This window comes from Schistocerca cancellata, chromosome 5 (genome assembly GCF_023864275.1).
Source record: "Schistocerca cancellata isolate TAMUIC-IGC-003103 chromosome 5, iqSchCanc2.1, whole genome shotgun sequence".
In the NCBI taxonomy this organism is placed as follows: domain Eukaryota; kingdom Metazoa; phylum Arthropoda; class Insecta; order Orthoptera; family Acrididae; genus Schistocerca; species Schistocerca cancellata.
The window spans coordinates 274,881,049-274,894,872 of NC_064630.1; the positions used below are offsets into that span (position 1 = coordinate 274,881,049).

At 40.9% G+C, this 13,824-nt stretch overlaps 1 protein-coding gene across 2 annotated transcripts in view; it reads left to right on the forward strand.

Moving 5' to 3' along the window:
• LOC126187587 (band 3 anion transport protein) overlaps nt 1-13,824 on the forward strand; it is a 588,329-nt gene that overhangs the window by 355,209 nt on the left and 219,296 nt on the right. For both annotated transcript variants that reach the window (XM_049928766.1, XM_049928767.1), the window contains one exon: nt 12,054-12,222. In XM_049928766.1, the coding sequence (XP_049784723.1) occupies nt 12,054-12,222 (169 nt within the window). The remainder of the gene's footprint in view (nt 1-12,053; nt 12,223-13,824) is intronic.

Sequence of the window (13,824 nt, forward strand, 5' to 3'; positions counted from 1 at the left end):
GAATATTACTGGTTGCTGAGCCATGCCTGCGATGAGCTGGAAAATGCTTTTGAAGTAATAGGTCCCACATATAGAAAAGACTTCGTTGGCGTTTACTTCTGCGAGACCGTGAAAGGTCAGATGCAAGGTAACCGTCAGTCTCAAACGACTAGTTGGCTTTTAACATGTACTAAATGGCCACTCGTAATCTTTACGTTATCAAACAAGTGGCTGGAGTTAAAAGATCTCCGGAAATAGCCGGAGACTCAAAATCCAGGTATGACTTCGGAGTTTCTCGCGATATCCCTGTAAAAAACATTTTCGTTGTACTTGTCGCATCAAATCTAGGTGATATCTCGAGATTTTGACGACATGCTCCATAATCTTAGTGAGAAACAACGGACTGTCGTGGCTCCTGTTGTGGTGACCATTTGTAGGTCATAGTCCATCGAAGTAGGATAACGGCATATGTAATCAGTGCGCTAACTATAGGCCTCTCGAGCGCTCCTAAAACCTCCAGTGGGGAGAGGATTGTGGCAGATAAAAACATGTTCAAATGTGTGTGAAATCTTATGGGACTTAACTGCTAAGGTCATCAGTCCCTAAGCTTACACACTACTTAACCTAAATTATCCTAAAGACAAACACATACACCCATGCCCGAGAGAGGACTCGAACCTTCGCCGGGACCAGCCGCATAGTCCACGACTGCAGCGGCCTAGACCGCTCGGCTAATCCCCTGCGGCTGTGGCAGATAAATTGTCCTTATCCGCACAGGTAGAATACATGTTTGTGTTTCTGTAACTATGTTTCACAACCGTCACATGGGCTGTCTTCAGTAACAGTGTGTCTGTTTTGTAAATATATATCTTAATGTTTAAATGGTGTATGATGTCTGTAAGTGGTTTCACTGAGGGCAGAAGATAACGAAAAAGTGATCGTAAAAGCTACTAGCGATTTTCACATTGTGTGACATAGTAGCAAGCACTAATACAAATACACAGGGTGTTTCAAAATCAATATACGAGTTTTAAGGCTTTGTAGCATTTATTACACTTAACTTACAATTGTAAATCAAACATCAAATGAAAGAGCAACTGTAACAGTTTTTCTTAAAAGTGTTCAGTGTGAGCACCATCGTCACACATAGAGTAGATAGGCGAGTTTTTCCAAAACCTTGATCACTATGTCCATAGTAATTATTGCAACAGTGCTGCTTCTGAAGTCGGATAGACCACCTGGTAGCGGAGACATATACACATCATCATTTATGAACTCCCAAAGACAAAAATCGCATAGGGTCAGATCGTGTGTGAACATGAAGATCATATAAAACGAGCTCTGTCATCCAGCGTCTTGCGGCCAATCCAGCTGTCGGGTACAACGTCGTTTAAACAGTCGCGTGCTGAGTAATGCCAGTGAGATGGCGCACCATTTTGCTGCTCAGAAACACCAGTTACTGTTGCTGCACCGAAAAAGTCGAGAGGAGTCTCGTTGTAACTGTACCATCTCGTGGGGATTTGATTACCCCCAGATACACACATTACGTGTGTTCACATTTCCATTTAGGTGAAATTTCAGTTCACTCCTGAAGACGACATGATCCAGGAAATATTCATCTCATGCAGCAAAATTTCATTTGCGAAGCTGGCACGTAAACCGTAGTATGTAGGCTTTAGAGCTTGTAACAACTGCGAACGACAAGGACGAACTGATTTGTTGGGACTACACGTGATAGACTCTCACTCGTTCGAGTTGTTTTTTATTCATTCTTGGTCGTTCCATATTCTTCCTTTTGCGCAAGGGTATACAAACAAATCTGTTTGAGTTGCTCTTTCATTTGATGTGTTGTTTATAATTATAAGTTTAATGTAATAAATGCTACCAAGCCTTAAAACCGGTGTATTTATTTTGAAACATCCTGTATATAAACACAACATAAAAATTAATTTGATGGAATAAGCCACAAAGGTTTTCTTCCCTGATATTAATTGCGACTGTTTCTTCTATAATGATGGTGCTTGTATGAGTGTAGTAAAGCTGTTAGTACTGTTTTGTAGGCAAAGACTGACTACGATGTTACAGTAGAAAAAATAAGCAATTGGCTAGCCTGGAATTACGGTACCCCATGCAACATTTTTGGAAGAATTCGCCTGTATTTGACCTTAATGTTTAATGTTCTGAATGGCTTTATGTGTAATTTCTCTCTGCAAGTGGCTCAGTTTTGATAATCAGTTTAGAATTGATGCGTTTCCTGATTTTTCGACTGCTTTTAAGTGCATTATTCCTTTGTTGGTATATGAAACGAAATAAGCCAACTGATTACAGACTGAAGATGATACTGTGGAGGCAGAAAGGTGCTAGGCTGATTCCTCGTAGTCTTGTGCACCTACAGAACTGCTTCCGACAAAATAGGAAAAACAGACAGACTGGATATTATTTAAAGTCCAGGAAGCGTACTGTCTGCAGTGAGCACGTGGTACTGAAGAATGCTCACGATTCGGCATCTGACAGGACTCCATGCAACGAGGACAAATCTCAACTTCCACAGCACCTGCCCAGTGGGTCAGCGCCTGTCGGAGCGCCGTTATGCAACCCGCCTTGGTTACTTGAGTGCTGAATTAGCTTCCTTCCATCTCATCGCTGCCTTTCCCCTTTTCTAACATCTGAGGTCATCAGTCCCCTAGAACTTAGAACTACTTAAACCTAACTAACCTAAGGACATCACACACATCCATGCCCGAGGTAGGATTCGAAACTGCGACCGGAGCGGTCTCGCGGTTCAAGATTGAAGTGCCTAGAACCACTCGGCCACACCAGCTGGCGTACGTAGGAAAGTACGACCGTAACGAATTGCAGAAAGACTTGGGCAGAATGTTCACTTGGTGTAATGAATGACAGCTCTCTTTAAATATGGATAAATGTAACGTAATTTCCATAACAAAGGGAAAGAAGCGGATAGTAACTGATTACAAGAACTTCTTGAGCACGTCACATCGTATAAATATTTTGGAGTAGCAGTAAGAAGTGATATGAAATGGGTGGTCGTGTAAAATCAGTGTGAGGTAAGGCGAATGGAAGACAAATTTGTTGGAAGGGTTGTGAGAAAATGCAACGTATCTGTAAAATAAAAGGCATACAAGACGCTAGTGCGGCAAATTCTACTATATCGTCGCAGTGCCTTATCAGACAGGCGTGACAACAAATGTCGATCGAATTCAGAGATGCTTTGCTATGACTGTTACGCGTTGATATAGCAAATACGAAAATGTAACATAAATACTCGCGGAACTTACGCGATAATCCTTGCAAGGAAAACCACGTAGTCGTAGCGAACCTTTAGAGAAAGCGTATTCGAATGACACTGGACACCCATTACGCTGGTAATACGAACTCCGTCCACAGGCCCACCGCCCTCCCGGCCGTTGTCAGTTTTCGTGGCCTGGAGCTGCTGCTACTACTAGGTCAAGTAGCCCCTCAGTTGGCGTTATGAGGCTGAGTACACCGCGGTCCAGCGCTCCTATTACGGAAAAAATCCCTGGCAGTACCGAAAAATCGAACCCGTCTCCTCCGCATGCCAGTCAACCGCACTGGCCACTCAGCTACGGAGGCGGTTGTCCATTACGTTCCCACCATAGCCAGTCTCGCGTAGAATCATGGTAATAAGAGAAATTAGGGTGCCTACCGACAGTCATTATGAGAGCGGAGTAGGAAAGAATATCGATAATATTGCTAATATACTCCCCACCATTCACTGTACAGTGTTTTAGTAGTATGAATAGGTAGACTTAGTAAGTCAGAACGAATGCGGAACACCTCAGTTCGCGAATGCCTAAAAGCGTGGTATGGGTTGCCACTGAGTACGATCACCTCTGGTGCGCATTCCGATATTTTATTTATTTTTTATTTGCTACCATTCTGATAATACCGACAAGAGGAGTTGCATTTCTGACGCGTTAAGGAGAGACTCAACCCAAAAACTTCATTTTTCTCAAAAAAAATAATGTAAATGGCTATTTCATATCTTTGAAATGTTTCCTCTTAGACCGCAGAACGATTTGTCTGTATTCGAATTACAAGTACGACTAAGAAGCATTTCGAATGGGCACTGCGCAAGGGGACGTAGCGCACTTGACTGCTGCCAAAGTGGTCAGGACAGTATCTGTCTACCAGAGACTTGCATCTGAGGCATTACTAGCATGTTGCACTGATGGCAAGACACAATACGCAAATGAAAGTTTGCACAGTGGCATTTGGTCCAAGTGACGTAACCGTATCTGTCATCCAAGCTGTTTGATTGACGCCCAGCCATCACGTTGAAAGATACACTAAACTGAAACATGCTGACAGATAATACTGTGTGCCTGAGGGGGACTAGAAAGTGGAACCTTGGTTTTTCCGAGAAATGCTTCTACCGACTGACCTCAAGGAACAATTCATAGCTTCACTTTTGCTGGTGGCGCCTTAGGCTGGGGCTAAGCATTCGGATGAGATTGGTACCCAACTACCCCAAAATATACATTTGTTTCAGAGTTCTTGATAGAAATGCTATAGTTCTAGAGTTCTCTGTTATAGTTCATAAGTAGCTGTTACACCAGAGTCAACCTGGTCCCTACCGCCCACAGTTGAGCGTTCCAGCTTTTATGGTGGGCAGTAGACAGTAGGGGTTTTAAAAACATTTTCGTTAGATTTTCATAAAATTTTGACATAAAGTATTTGGTAAGTAATTATTATTATATGTTTTAACTTATTATTATATGATTTTTAAATTTTGTGAAGTAAAATGACTTATCTGTTTCACAAATCACCATTATTGAGGAACCGGTGGGCTGTTAGAAGACTTTTACTACTAACACAGATACAAAAGTAGGCGGTGAGTGAAATACGTTGACTATCCCTGCACTACAGGGACGACTGAACGAGCATAATGATACTGTTTAGACGAACGCGAGTAGTATTGTTCTGTGTACTCTTTACATCCTTCATAGTCAATGTGTTCTTCGTTTCAGATTGTTACCTACTTCTTTACAAACAAGCTTTTTGAGACATGTCAGCCAAACCTTCCACTTTTCTTTTAACAGCATTCGATGATATTCTTCTGTTTAATGGACATCCTGGAGCTGGTGTAGGGTAATGAACGTCCGCTAAATGAGAAAATATGTTTTCGCTGCTTCCAGTAAATGTAAGGGACGATCAAAAAGTTTCCGGTTGAGGGCGTGACTATAGCGTATATGCAACGTAGCGCGATTTCGATTCGGGTACACAAGCACCGACACGTAAGAAAGGAATTTCTGCGGCATTCTTGTCTTTCCTGCATACGTGCGGTAAATGCGGAAACGTGAACTATTACCAAATGCGTCCAAACAGGGCCAACGTGCTGTTATTCTTTTCTTGGTTGCTGAAGGACAAATACCGGTAGACGTCCATTGAAAAATGAAGAATGTTCATGATAATACACGCGCCCTATTGCAAATGTAAGGCAGAAGTTATGCCAGCTCAAATGAGAGACCCGAGCACTCGTCCTATAGTTGTAATCTCTCCCCGATGAGATTATCACGCCTTAGGTCACTTATAAAAGACCTCGATGGGTCGGTGATTCCTATCGGACGCGGATGTGTAGCAGACACTTAACGGACTTCTTCACGCAGCAGGACACTGTGTTTTAACAAACAGTTCTCTTCAGTCCAGTGCGTCTGTTGGGAGTTCCTGGGCCGTCATTCCCTCCGCGCGGAAGTGACGGACTATAAATTCAGTCTTTCAGGCTCGGTATCCAGTTTGTTCTACGATGTTTCGTGATGCATAACCGAAGTTAACCTGTCATGCTTTATGTTCATGAGAATTTTCAAGTTGCACAATTGTTTGGATTCCAAGTTAAGTGGTATATTCCTATAGATCTGGCTTTAATGCCCATATTTGTGTAAAAACATCTTACCCGCTTGATGGTGTTTAAAATAAAACTAACCGAAGCTGTATATGTGCTATGTTTTTGTTGTTACAGATTTTTTTCTATTCATCTATGGACGTTTCAACGAAACGCGGTTACGCGTGCATGATATTCGTTAGCTGCCTGGTACAGAGAGGCAAAGACAATCCATTCATTTGATTTGCTGTCGAGAAAGTTAATGAATTCGCGTTTACACAGAATGGGTTCCATTAAGGGCTGATGATTGGACCTGCGTTTCCCCTTTGTTTTACGAAATCGACTCTAGAATAGATTTCAGCCCTGCTGTTTTTGTTGATCGATATATATGCCCCCTAAGGTCTACAGCCAGTTAACAATATTGTATTCCGCCGACGGCTCCAGAATAGCTTCTAAATACTGATGAAGCAACATTTCATCGTTCATTTTTTTAATTCTTATCCCAACGCTTTTTAAAATCTTGTGGGCTTCTTTTACATCTGACGAGAAGATACATATGGTCGCCTTTATAAGTATAGCTGGTCAACAATGTTACGTATTATACAAGCTTGAGGTTGTCAAACAAATTCGAATTCACTATAAACACAAGAGGAACAATTTCATTTTACCCAGTATTACGAAGTGTACTAAGCTAGTCATACAGCCCATTTAAGTAGGACAATTACCGCTTTCCTTACTGTGCTAGTACATCGGATTGTTTTGTCATTTGTAAAACTGAATAGCCACCACGGAATATAGGGTTCGGATCTGCTTGCCACTCGGCTGTCCTTTTGAAAAATGTTTTCTTGATTATACCTTCGCGTTCATCTTATCTTATAATCTCGCTACTTGAAGATTCTTGTCCACCAAACCAGTAAACAGACCTTTTGTCACGATTTCTCTTATCAACTCAAGAACTAGTTAGTACTCATTTCCCCTGTTAATCAGTTAACAACGTGTACACACAGCAGCCACGATATTGTTAGATACCACTTCTCAGCACGGCTGTAAGAATAAAACACATATTTCGAAAGTAAACCATTTATTCTCAAATAACACAGTAATCATAGCTAGTGCAGGGAATAAGTCACTTCTGCAAACCAGCAGCACTGTTTAAAATTCATAGACGATATCAATAAACGGAAATTTCTGAAGCTGATGTGAACACGTTTGTCTTCGCAATGAGCTTGCAGTTCTTCTTACAGCTGAATATTTTTTATATGTGTTAATTTCCCTTATCGCCACCAAAAGAGGCACTATTAAATTTTACGTCAGAACGTCGGGAAAATCCTGCCGCGCACAGGTTTAACGGAAGAGACTCTTGTGTTAACTTGGTAGATCCGACCAGGGTTTTTTTCACGTTTCGCACGACCTCGAACACAGGTAAATATATTACCCTCGCTGATATTTCATTTAAAGATTAACAGCAGTGCAAAATAAACTCGCGCTGTTTCTTTTGTCCTCTTGCATATACTCCTAAGCACTATTAAGCGAGTTATCGAACATCAGCTTTCAATAATAACTAAGGAAGAAGCCATGCCACCGCCTGGTACTCACGCAAAGCCGAGGAGACTTCCTGAACGTAAGTTTGCTACGTTACAAAGTTGTAGGACTCGCTTGCTCTTCTTCTTCTTTTTAAAAAGGGGAGGAACTAGTCGCAACCCAGTTTATGACCTCACCGGTAGCGACAGAGCTGTGTCCCGAAAGAAAGAGAGCGCATCTAGCTCCAACTACCATTCCGTATTTAAAGTATGTTAATTCCCGTCGTGCGACCATATTTTGCGTCGGAATCCTTTTCACAGGGATCACCTGATAACTAATGATAGCTCGGGCAGTGTACTGCCGTTTTACACCTTGTGTACGCGATACTCCCGCCATTTATATATGTGTATATTATTATCCCCTGACTTTTGTCACGTCAGTGTACATCTGTTGTTTAGGTGATATCATTAACCATCTCAGGATAACGAATTACTGTTATCGTCAATTTTGAGTTTAATTCTGTGACAACAATTTGATCCTATATTTCTTTTATTCATAGTTTATCATCCGTAAGCTTTTAGTATTCATAAATAGTGATTTCCAATTATGAACCGTGCTATAGTAGAGTCTGTGACCCCATGCACTTTCTTTTCATACTTCGTAAACTATACCAAAGAATACATTGAGACTCTGTAATGGTAGAATTGTTGTAGTACTGTCGAGTGAAGTGGAATACATTATTGATACTCAAAACTGTAACAGAACAAGATTTAGCACTCTCACCTCACCGTGTAAGTGTATTCCTATATTTTTTTCTAAAAGCCGCGATTGGTTATTGTTCTCACGGTATATCATAGAATAAGGATACCTATGTACATTACAGCAATAACGGAACAGCGTAAACCGCATGTAAGGCTTCAGAGGTACATAAATTAAAAGGATTTTTCGATTCGGACGATGAAAGTGATGCTAAATTAATGAACCAGTTCACATGAATGCGAGTCTGACGAGTGCACTGACTGATTTATCAAAAGCAGAGAAGATAGAAATTAATAGCCAAACAAATTTTACTCTGGGAAAGAGTTATTTCGATACTATATGAAATGTGTGTGCCATGTACTCTAGCTGGATGTAGTATTGTTCATCTTCCTGGACTTAAAAGTGTTGCTATCATCATTGAAACTGGAAGTATGTGAATCGTTTGTTTTTGATTAGGTTAAATGTCGATGCTATATTGTTCCATAGAATGATAGAGCACCATTCAAGGAACCACGCCTATCTTATTAAACGAAAGGGTTCAATAAAACGAAAGACCTACATGAAACTATGTATTACGGTATTAGTTGTGTCAGACGGTGATGATAGGAACGTTCTGTCAGCATCTCACGATTTTTGTTCATTTAATTATGAGATGTAAACTGCAATTTTTATTACACGTCAGGAAAAAAAGTCATAAACGCCGAAATGCGACATAAAAAATGTGCTTGTTTAAGTCACATACTTTCTTTACGAGTGCCTCGAATGATTTTGGTGTACATGTTATTCACAGTCTGTTCCTATCAGTGGTGCGCTAAAGCTTCTTGCTTCCATTGTAGGCTTCAGTGTAAATATTATTGTCGGCAATTGGTTGACGTCGGTGTCATGTGAAACGTTAACGAAAACTCACGTGTCTTTGTTAGGTACTATTATAATGAACAAGCCACGGTCGCTACCACAACTTAAATCTGATCGTAAACATCTAGAGGGTACAGCAGTTTTTGGTCATAACAACTTGAGAGTCTGTGCGTGCTTCCGGTTCTTCAACAGAAGAAGAGTGCGAGGAAGGGTAGGTGTGGCATGAGTAAAAGGAAGATGAGGAAATGACTAAATACCTTTTCTAAATTTATGTATTTTTTTTTTTTTTTACGTGTTGGCCGCTTAGTGTCGCTGCAGTCTTCGCCGCATTTGGTCCAGCTGACGACACCAGAAGGACCAATAGTTTTATTTACCGTTTTTTGGTGGTGTACAGTCATGAATATCTAACATCGGCTACTACAAAATTGCTATATAAAAAATTCTTCGCTGCAATAATGAACAGACGCAATACAAGAATGACCAATAGCATAAATTCGTGTAAATGTTTTCTTGTTAAAAGGAACTACCGGCTTACATTATTATGATAGCATCCTAGAGGCACGGCTTACGGCGTATAACTCATGACATACATCAAAGAAACTGCTAGAGATGGGCAAACTGAAACACGTAACTGTTTCGAAACAAATGGAGCAGTACAATGTAATGTTTCGATACGCTGTTTCGAAACAGTGAAACAGTTTGTGATTTGTAATTTAATAAACCTACACATTTTATCATCTTGAATGTCTACTGTATAAGTATGTCCATATAAACACAAATGATCTGCGAGAGCGCTAATCATATCGCAGAAAGTATGAAACTATCACTTAGGCGTCTTGGCAGTTTCGTATTTCATGCAGCAAATGCGCTGCTTTCGTGTCGTGTGACTTTCATACTTTTCAATTCGCTGAGGACAGCCATAGCCGAAGACAGAAGACCAACGAACAGAATTGGAGGTGGGAGCAAACTGCAGAAACAGCGGATATGCTACTGGGATTCCCACATTCCGTTAGTATGGGTAATATACCCATCCCTCCTAATTTCCATGCACACAAAGGGAATCATTGTGGGTAATAGGCACAGTGACTGTAGACTTACAAATAATGTCAAATAATTCGAATAAATAACAAAATATAACAGAAAAAGTTTTATCTTTCAAGGTGTTTCGAACCGTTACTATAAATTCACCATGCTTCCCAGCCCTTCCCGTTCACCATTACACTATCAGTGATATGTCAGACAGATTGCTTGCAATTATACCTACATCAAATTTGTATATATGTCTAATAACTGTCACTCTACCCCTGTTTTTTATTTAAAATGTTGCAGGCTTACTTGCGTTTCTTAATATGATTACTGTACATGAACAGAGACGCGTATGTTATAAAAAAGTGTAATTTAACTGAATGATTTTCACATATTTATTATTTTCAATGTGAATAGTATGCGTTGTTTTATTGTTTGGTTAGTGTTTATAAAGCAGATGTTACGCCATTTTCGGAATAGGACAGTCAGCTAGAAACGAAGCTTTATTTTCGGATATCTTAAGCTCCATGCTATTGCTTGTCAAAAAGATTTCGACACTCTTGAAAGTGTTTCATTAAGTGGTATGTTGTGTTTCAGTACCTGTGCCGAGCCCGAATCTCGTCCGACACAGAGTGGAATGAAACATCACTGTTTCGATACAATTAGTCCGTTCCAAGCACTGGTGGACTGAAACAGCCTTATTTTGAAACAACTATACAGTTTCTGTGTCTGGCTCGAGTTCGAATTTGGTCCGGTTTTCCGAGACAGGAGCGGAATGAAACACCACTGTTTCGAAACAGTGAACCAACACTGGAACAGTTCCACGTATCGATACACTGTATCGAAACATAGAAACAGTGGCCAAGTCTACTGCACAACAATACACATATCCAAGGGAACTGTCTAGCTGCCAATCAGTTTTGCACATTGACACTTTGATAAAAGGGAGAAATTTATTAAGTGCCACTGGGAATGATCTCTGGCTTTCTTGTAACATGAATGGCAAAGTTTGTGTGTACCATTATCAATAAACCATCTAAGAACAGGGGAAACCTCAAATGTAACGGACATCGGAAGTGAATGCCGATTACACTGGTTCATCAAGGGCAGCTGATGTATCTCAGTGGAACAGCTTGACTTCGAAATAGCCCAGAGTGTCGCTTGACTTCTGTCCAACGCAATAGTCGCAAACTCTGCTACGTATGAGTATCATAAGCAGATTGACAATGTCTGGACTCATGTTAAAGACTGTGTGTTAATGGAAAATAAATTATTTGGCAGCATCAAAACTAAAGCGTTGCTGACTGAAAATCTGTAGTCTTCTTTAATGAATCATATTCTCTGCTTCATGATACGAATGCACGTTGGCGTGGCTGGCGACAAAAACAATGGAGTACAAACGCATCTCAACCGTCCTTGTATGGACACAGGATGACACTGACAACAGTTTGGTCAAATTAATTGTTTTTGTGGCATTGTCGAATAGGGGTATCATTAATCTATATAAATGATGTTATTGACTGACAGTGTGACAAGTAGCCTATTTCTTGCAAAAAAGATCATGTTCATCTGTACGTGGTGACCATGTTCCCAGAGAAGGAAAGTATTTTCCACCAGGTAATATACACTTCGGCACACAGCTAGAAGTTGTCGGTAGAGCTTGGTAAATACTTAAAAGCCAACTTCTCTCACATTAAAATATCCTACATGTTAATCCAGATGTCTCTAGCTGTTGTATGCACTGTAAATGGCTGTTACTCTGATACATGCAACTGGTCACAGCAATACGACTTGACAGATTAAGTGTTTGTATATTTTGATTGTCTCATCAGTGTGATGCATGCTCATAGTTAACGGGAAATTTGGAGTAAGATTTATGGGATACTAGAAAAAATTCTCTATGTTGACAAAGAACGTGAAGGTAACTTTTTTCTTCAGGTAATAGAAGTGAATTTGCACACATACTGCAGTTGGAACAGAATTGGAGGTGATCATTGGGGAGATACATTGCATTCATTTGTAAGCTGACGTATCTGTTGTCCGTTTGTTGCAGCACGATGGCCGTGGTGCGGACGCAGCAGTTGCCGACCTGGATGAGGAGATGGAGAAGGTCTTCGCAATGGCTGATGAAGATCGCTTTGATGTGGCACGCCTTGCTGCCTCTCCAGACTCCAGCAGCACCGCCGCCAGCAAACGCAGCTATGGCGAGAAGGACTATGCCTGTGAGTTCTCTAACTTCTTTCTAGATGCTCACTGAGTTGTTGACGCCCAAGGAGTCGCGACATTCTTAGTACTTTGTCCCCTGCAAAAACAGATTCCTTTGGAATAACATACAATGATGGAACTGGGAATACTTCATTTTCAAGCAACACATAAGGTTCTTTATTTTCTTATTGTGGATAAAGAATTAAACACAGTTTCTCAGGCTGGTATGCAGGGCCCAATCATGACTCTGACATAACTCACTCATGCTGAAACATAATTAATTTGCATGTGTTAATGGAATTCTTCATGTGTATATGATTTTTAGAGGCAAATTGATGCATTTATATTTCCAAATGATACATGTTGTACATTAAAAATAATTTAACTCAGTGTACTTGGTAGATAGGTTTGAGACTGTGTTTTCGGGCAGTTTCCCACATAATTAATGTGTGAGTGTATGTGATTACTGGTCTGGTCTTCAAGCTCTGTTCATGTACTCTGTTCAGACATGCAAGTTCTTGTGACTGGCTTAGCTGTAATTATTTGGAGACCACACTGCCACAAGTGTAATTGCATTATCCCTATGAAACCAGAATTGTTAATGACTGTCTCAGCTTATAGATGCTGCAATTATTCACAACACTGAAATGGGGACAGCAGTTGGTATGAATACACTAAACCCCTTTTTAAGCACAATATTGATGCAATCAATCGTATAGTGTAACAGTGCCATGAAAATAATGAATCACCAGAGTGGGCATTGCCGAATATATACTGGCCAAGCAAACGCTAACTAGGTCCATTCCACAACACTCCCTATCAAAAGGGCATCAGTTGAAATAATTAGTAAAAGTGTCAACTGAGGTTTGTCATGGAATTCAGGCACTGACAGGTCAGTGTCTTAAATGTTCACTTTCAACCTAATCATTTGTCACCAATACCTTATTTAATTTGTGCATAAATACTGTGTCTGCATTTAGGAAACAGTGAGATTTAATTCTCACATCTGTGGTTCAGCATAGTTTTCTGCCGTGGAAAGTTCTATGTCCAGTGACTGTTCACAGTATTCCTGCACCATTAGCCAGGACAGTGGAGAATGATTGCGCCTCCTCTACCAGTGGCATGTGGTGTGGAAGAGTCCACTCCATAATGGCAGAAGGCAGCTGTCATAGCCAGTATACCAACCCCAACCCCCTGGACAGGAGTACCACTTGATGATGGAATGGGCCTGGCATGGCCCTGTTACACCATAGCACTATCTATAAGGTGGGCTTATTGCAGGAGGCAAGTACTGCAACAGAGACCCGAACTCATGATTGCTGCTGGTGGCACCACATTGTCCCCATATTCTGATAGCACTGCTGCGCTGTGAATGAATCTGGCACCAAAATGACAATTATTTATGTGGCGTAGCACCACACCTGTTATGCAGTTCCTGCACTTCTAGTCACATTTTTAACAACAATACTAAAATCTGTCCTTTGAGAAATCTTTGGCCGGCCGGAGTGGCCGTGCGGTTCTAGGCGCTACAGTCTGGAACCGAGCGACCACTACGGTCGCAGGTTCGAATCCTGCCTCGGGCATGGATGTGTGTGATGTACTTAGGTTAGTTAGGTTTA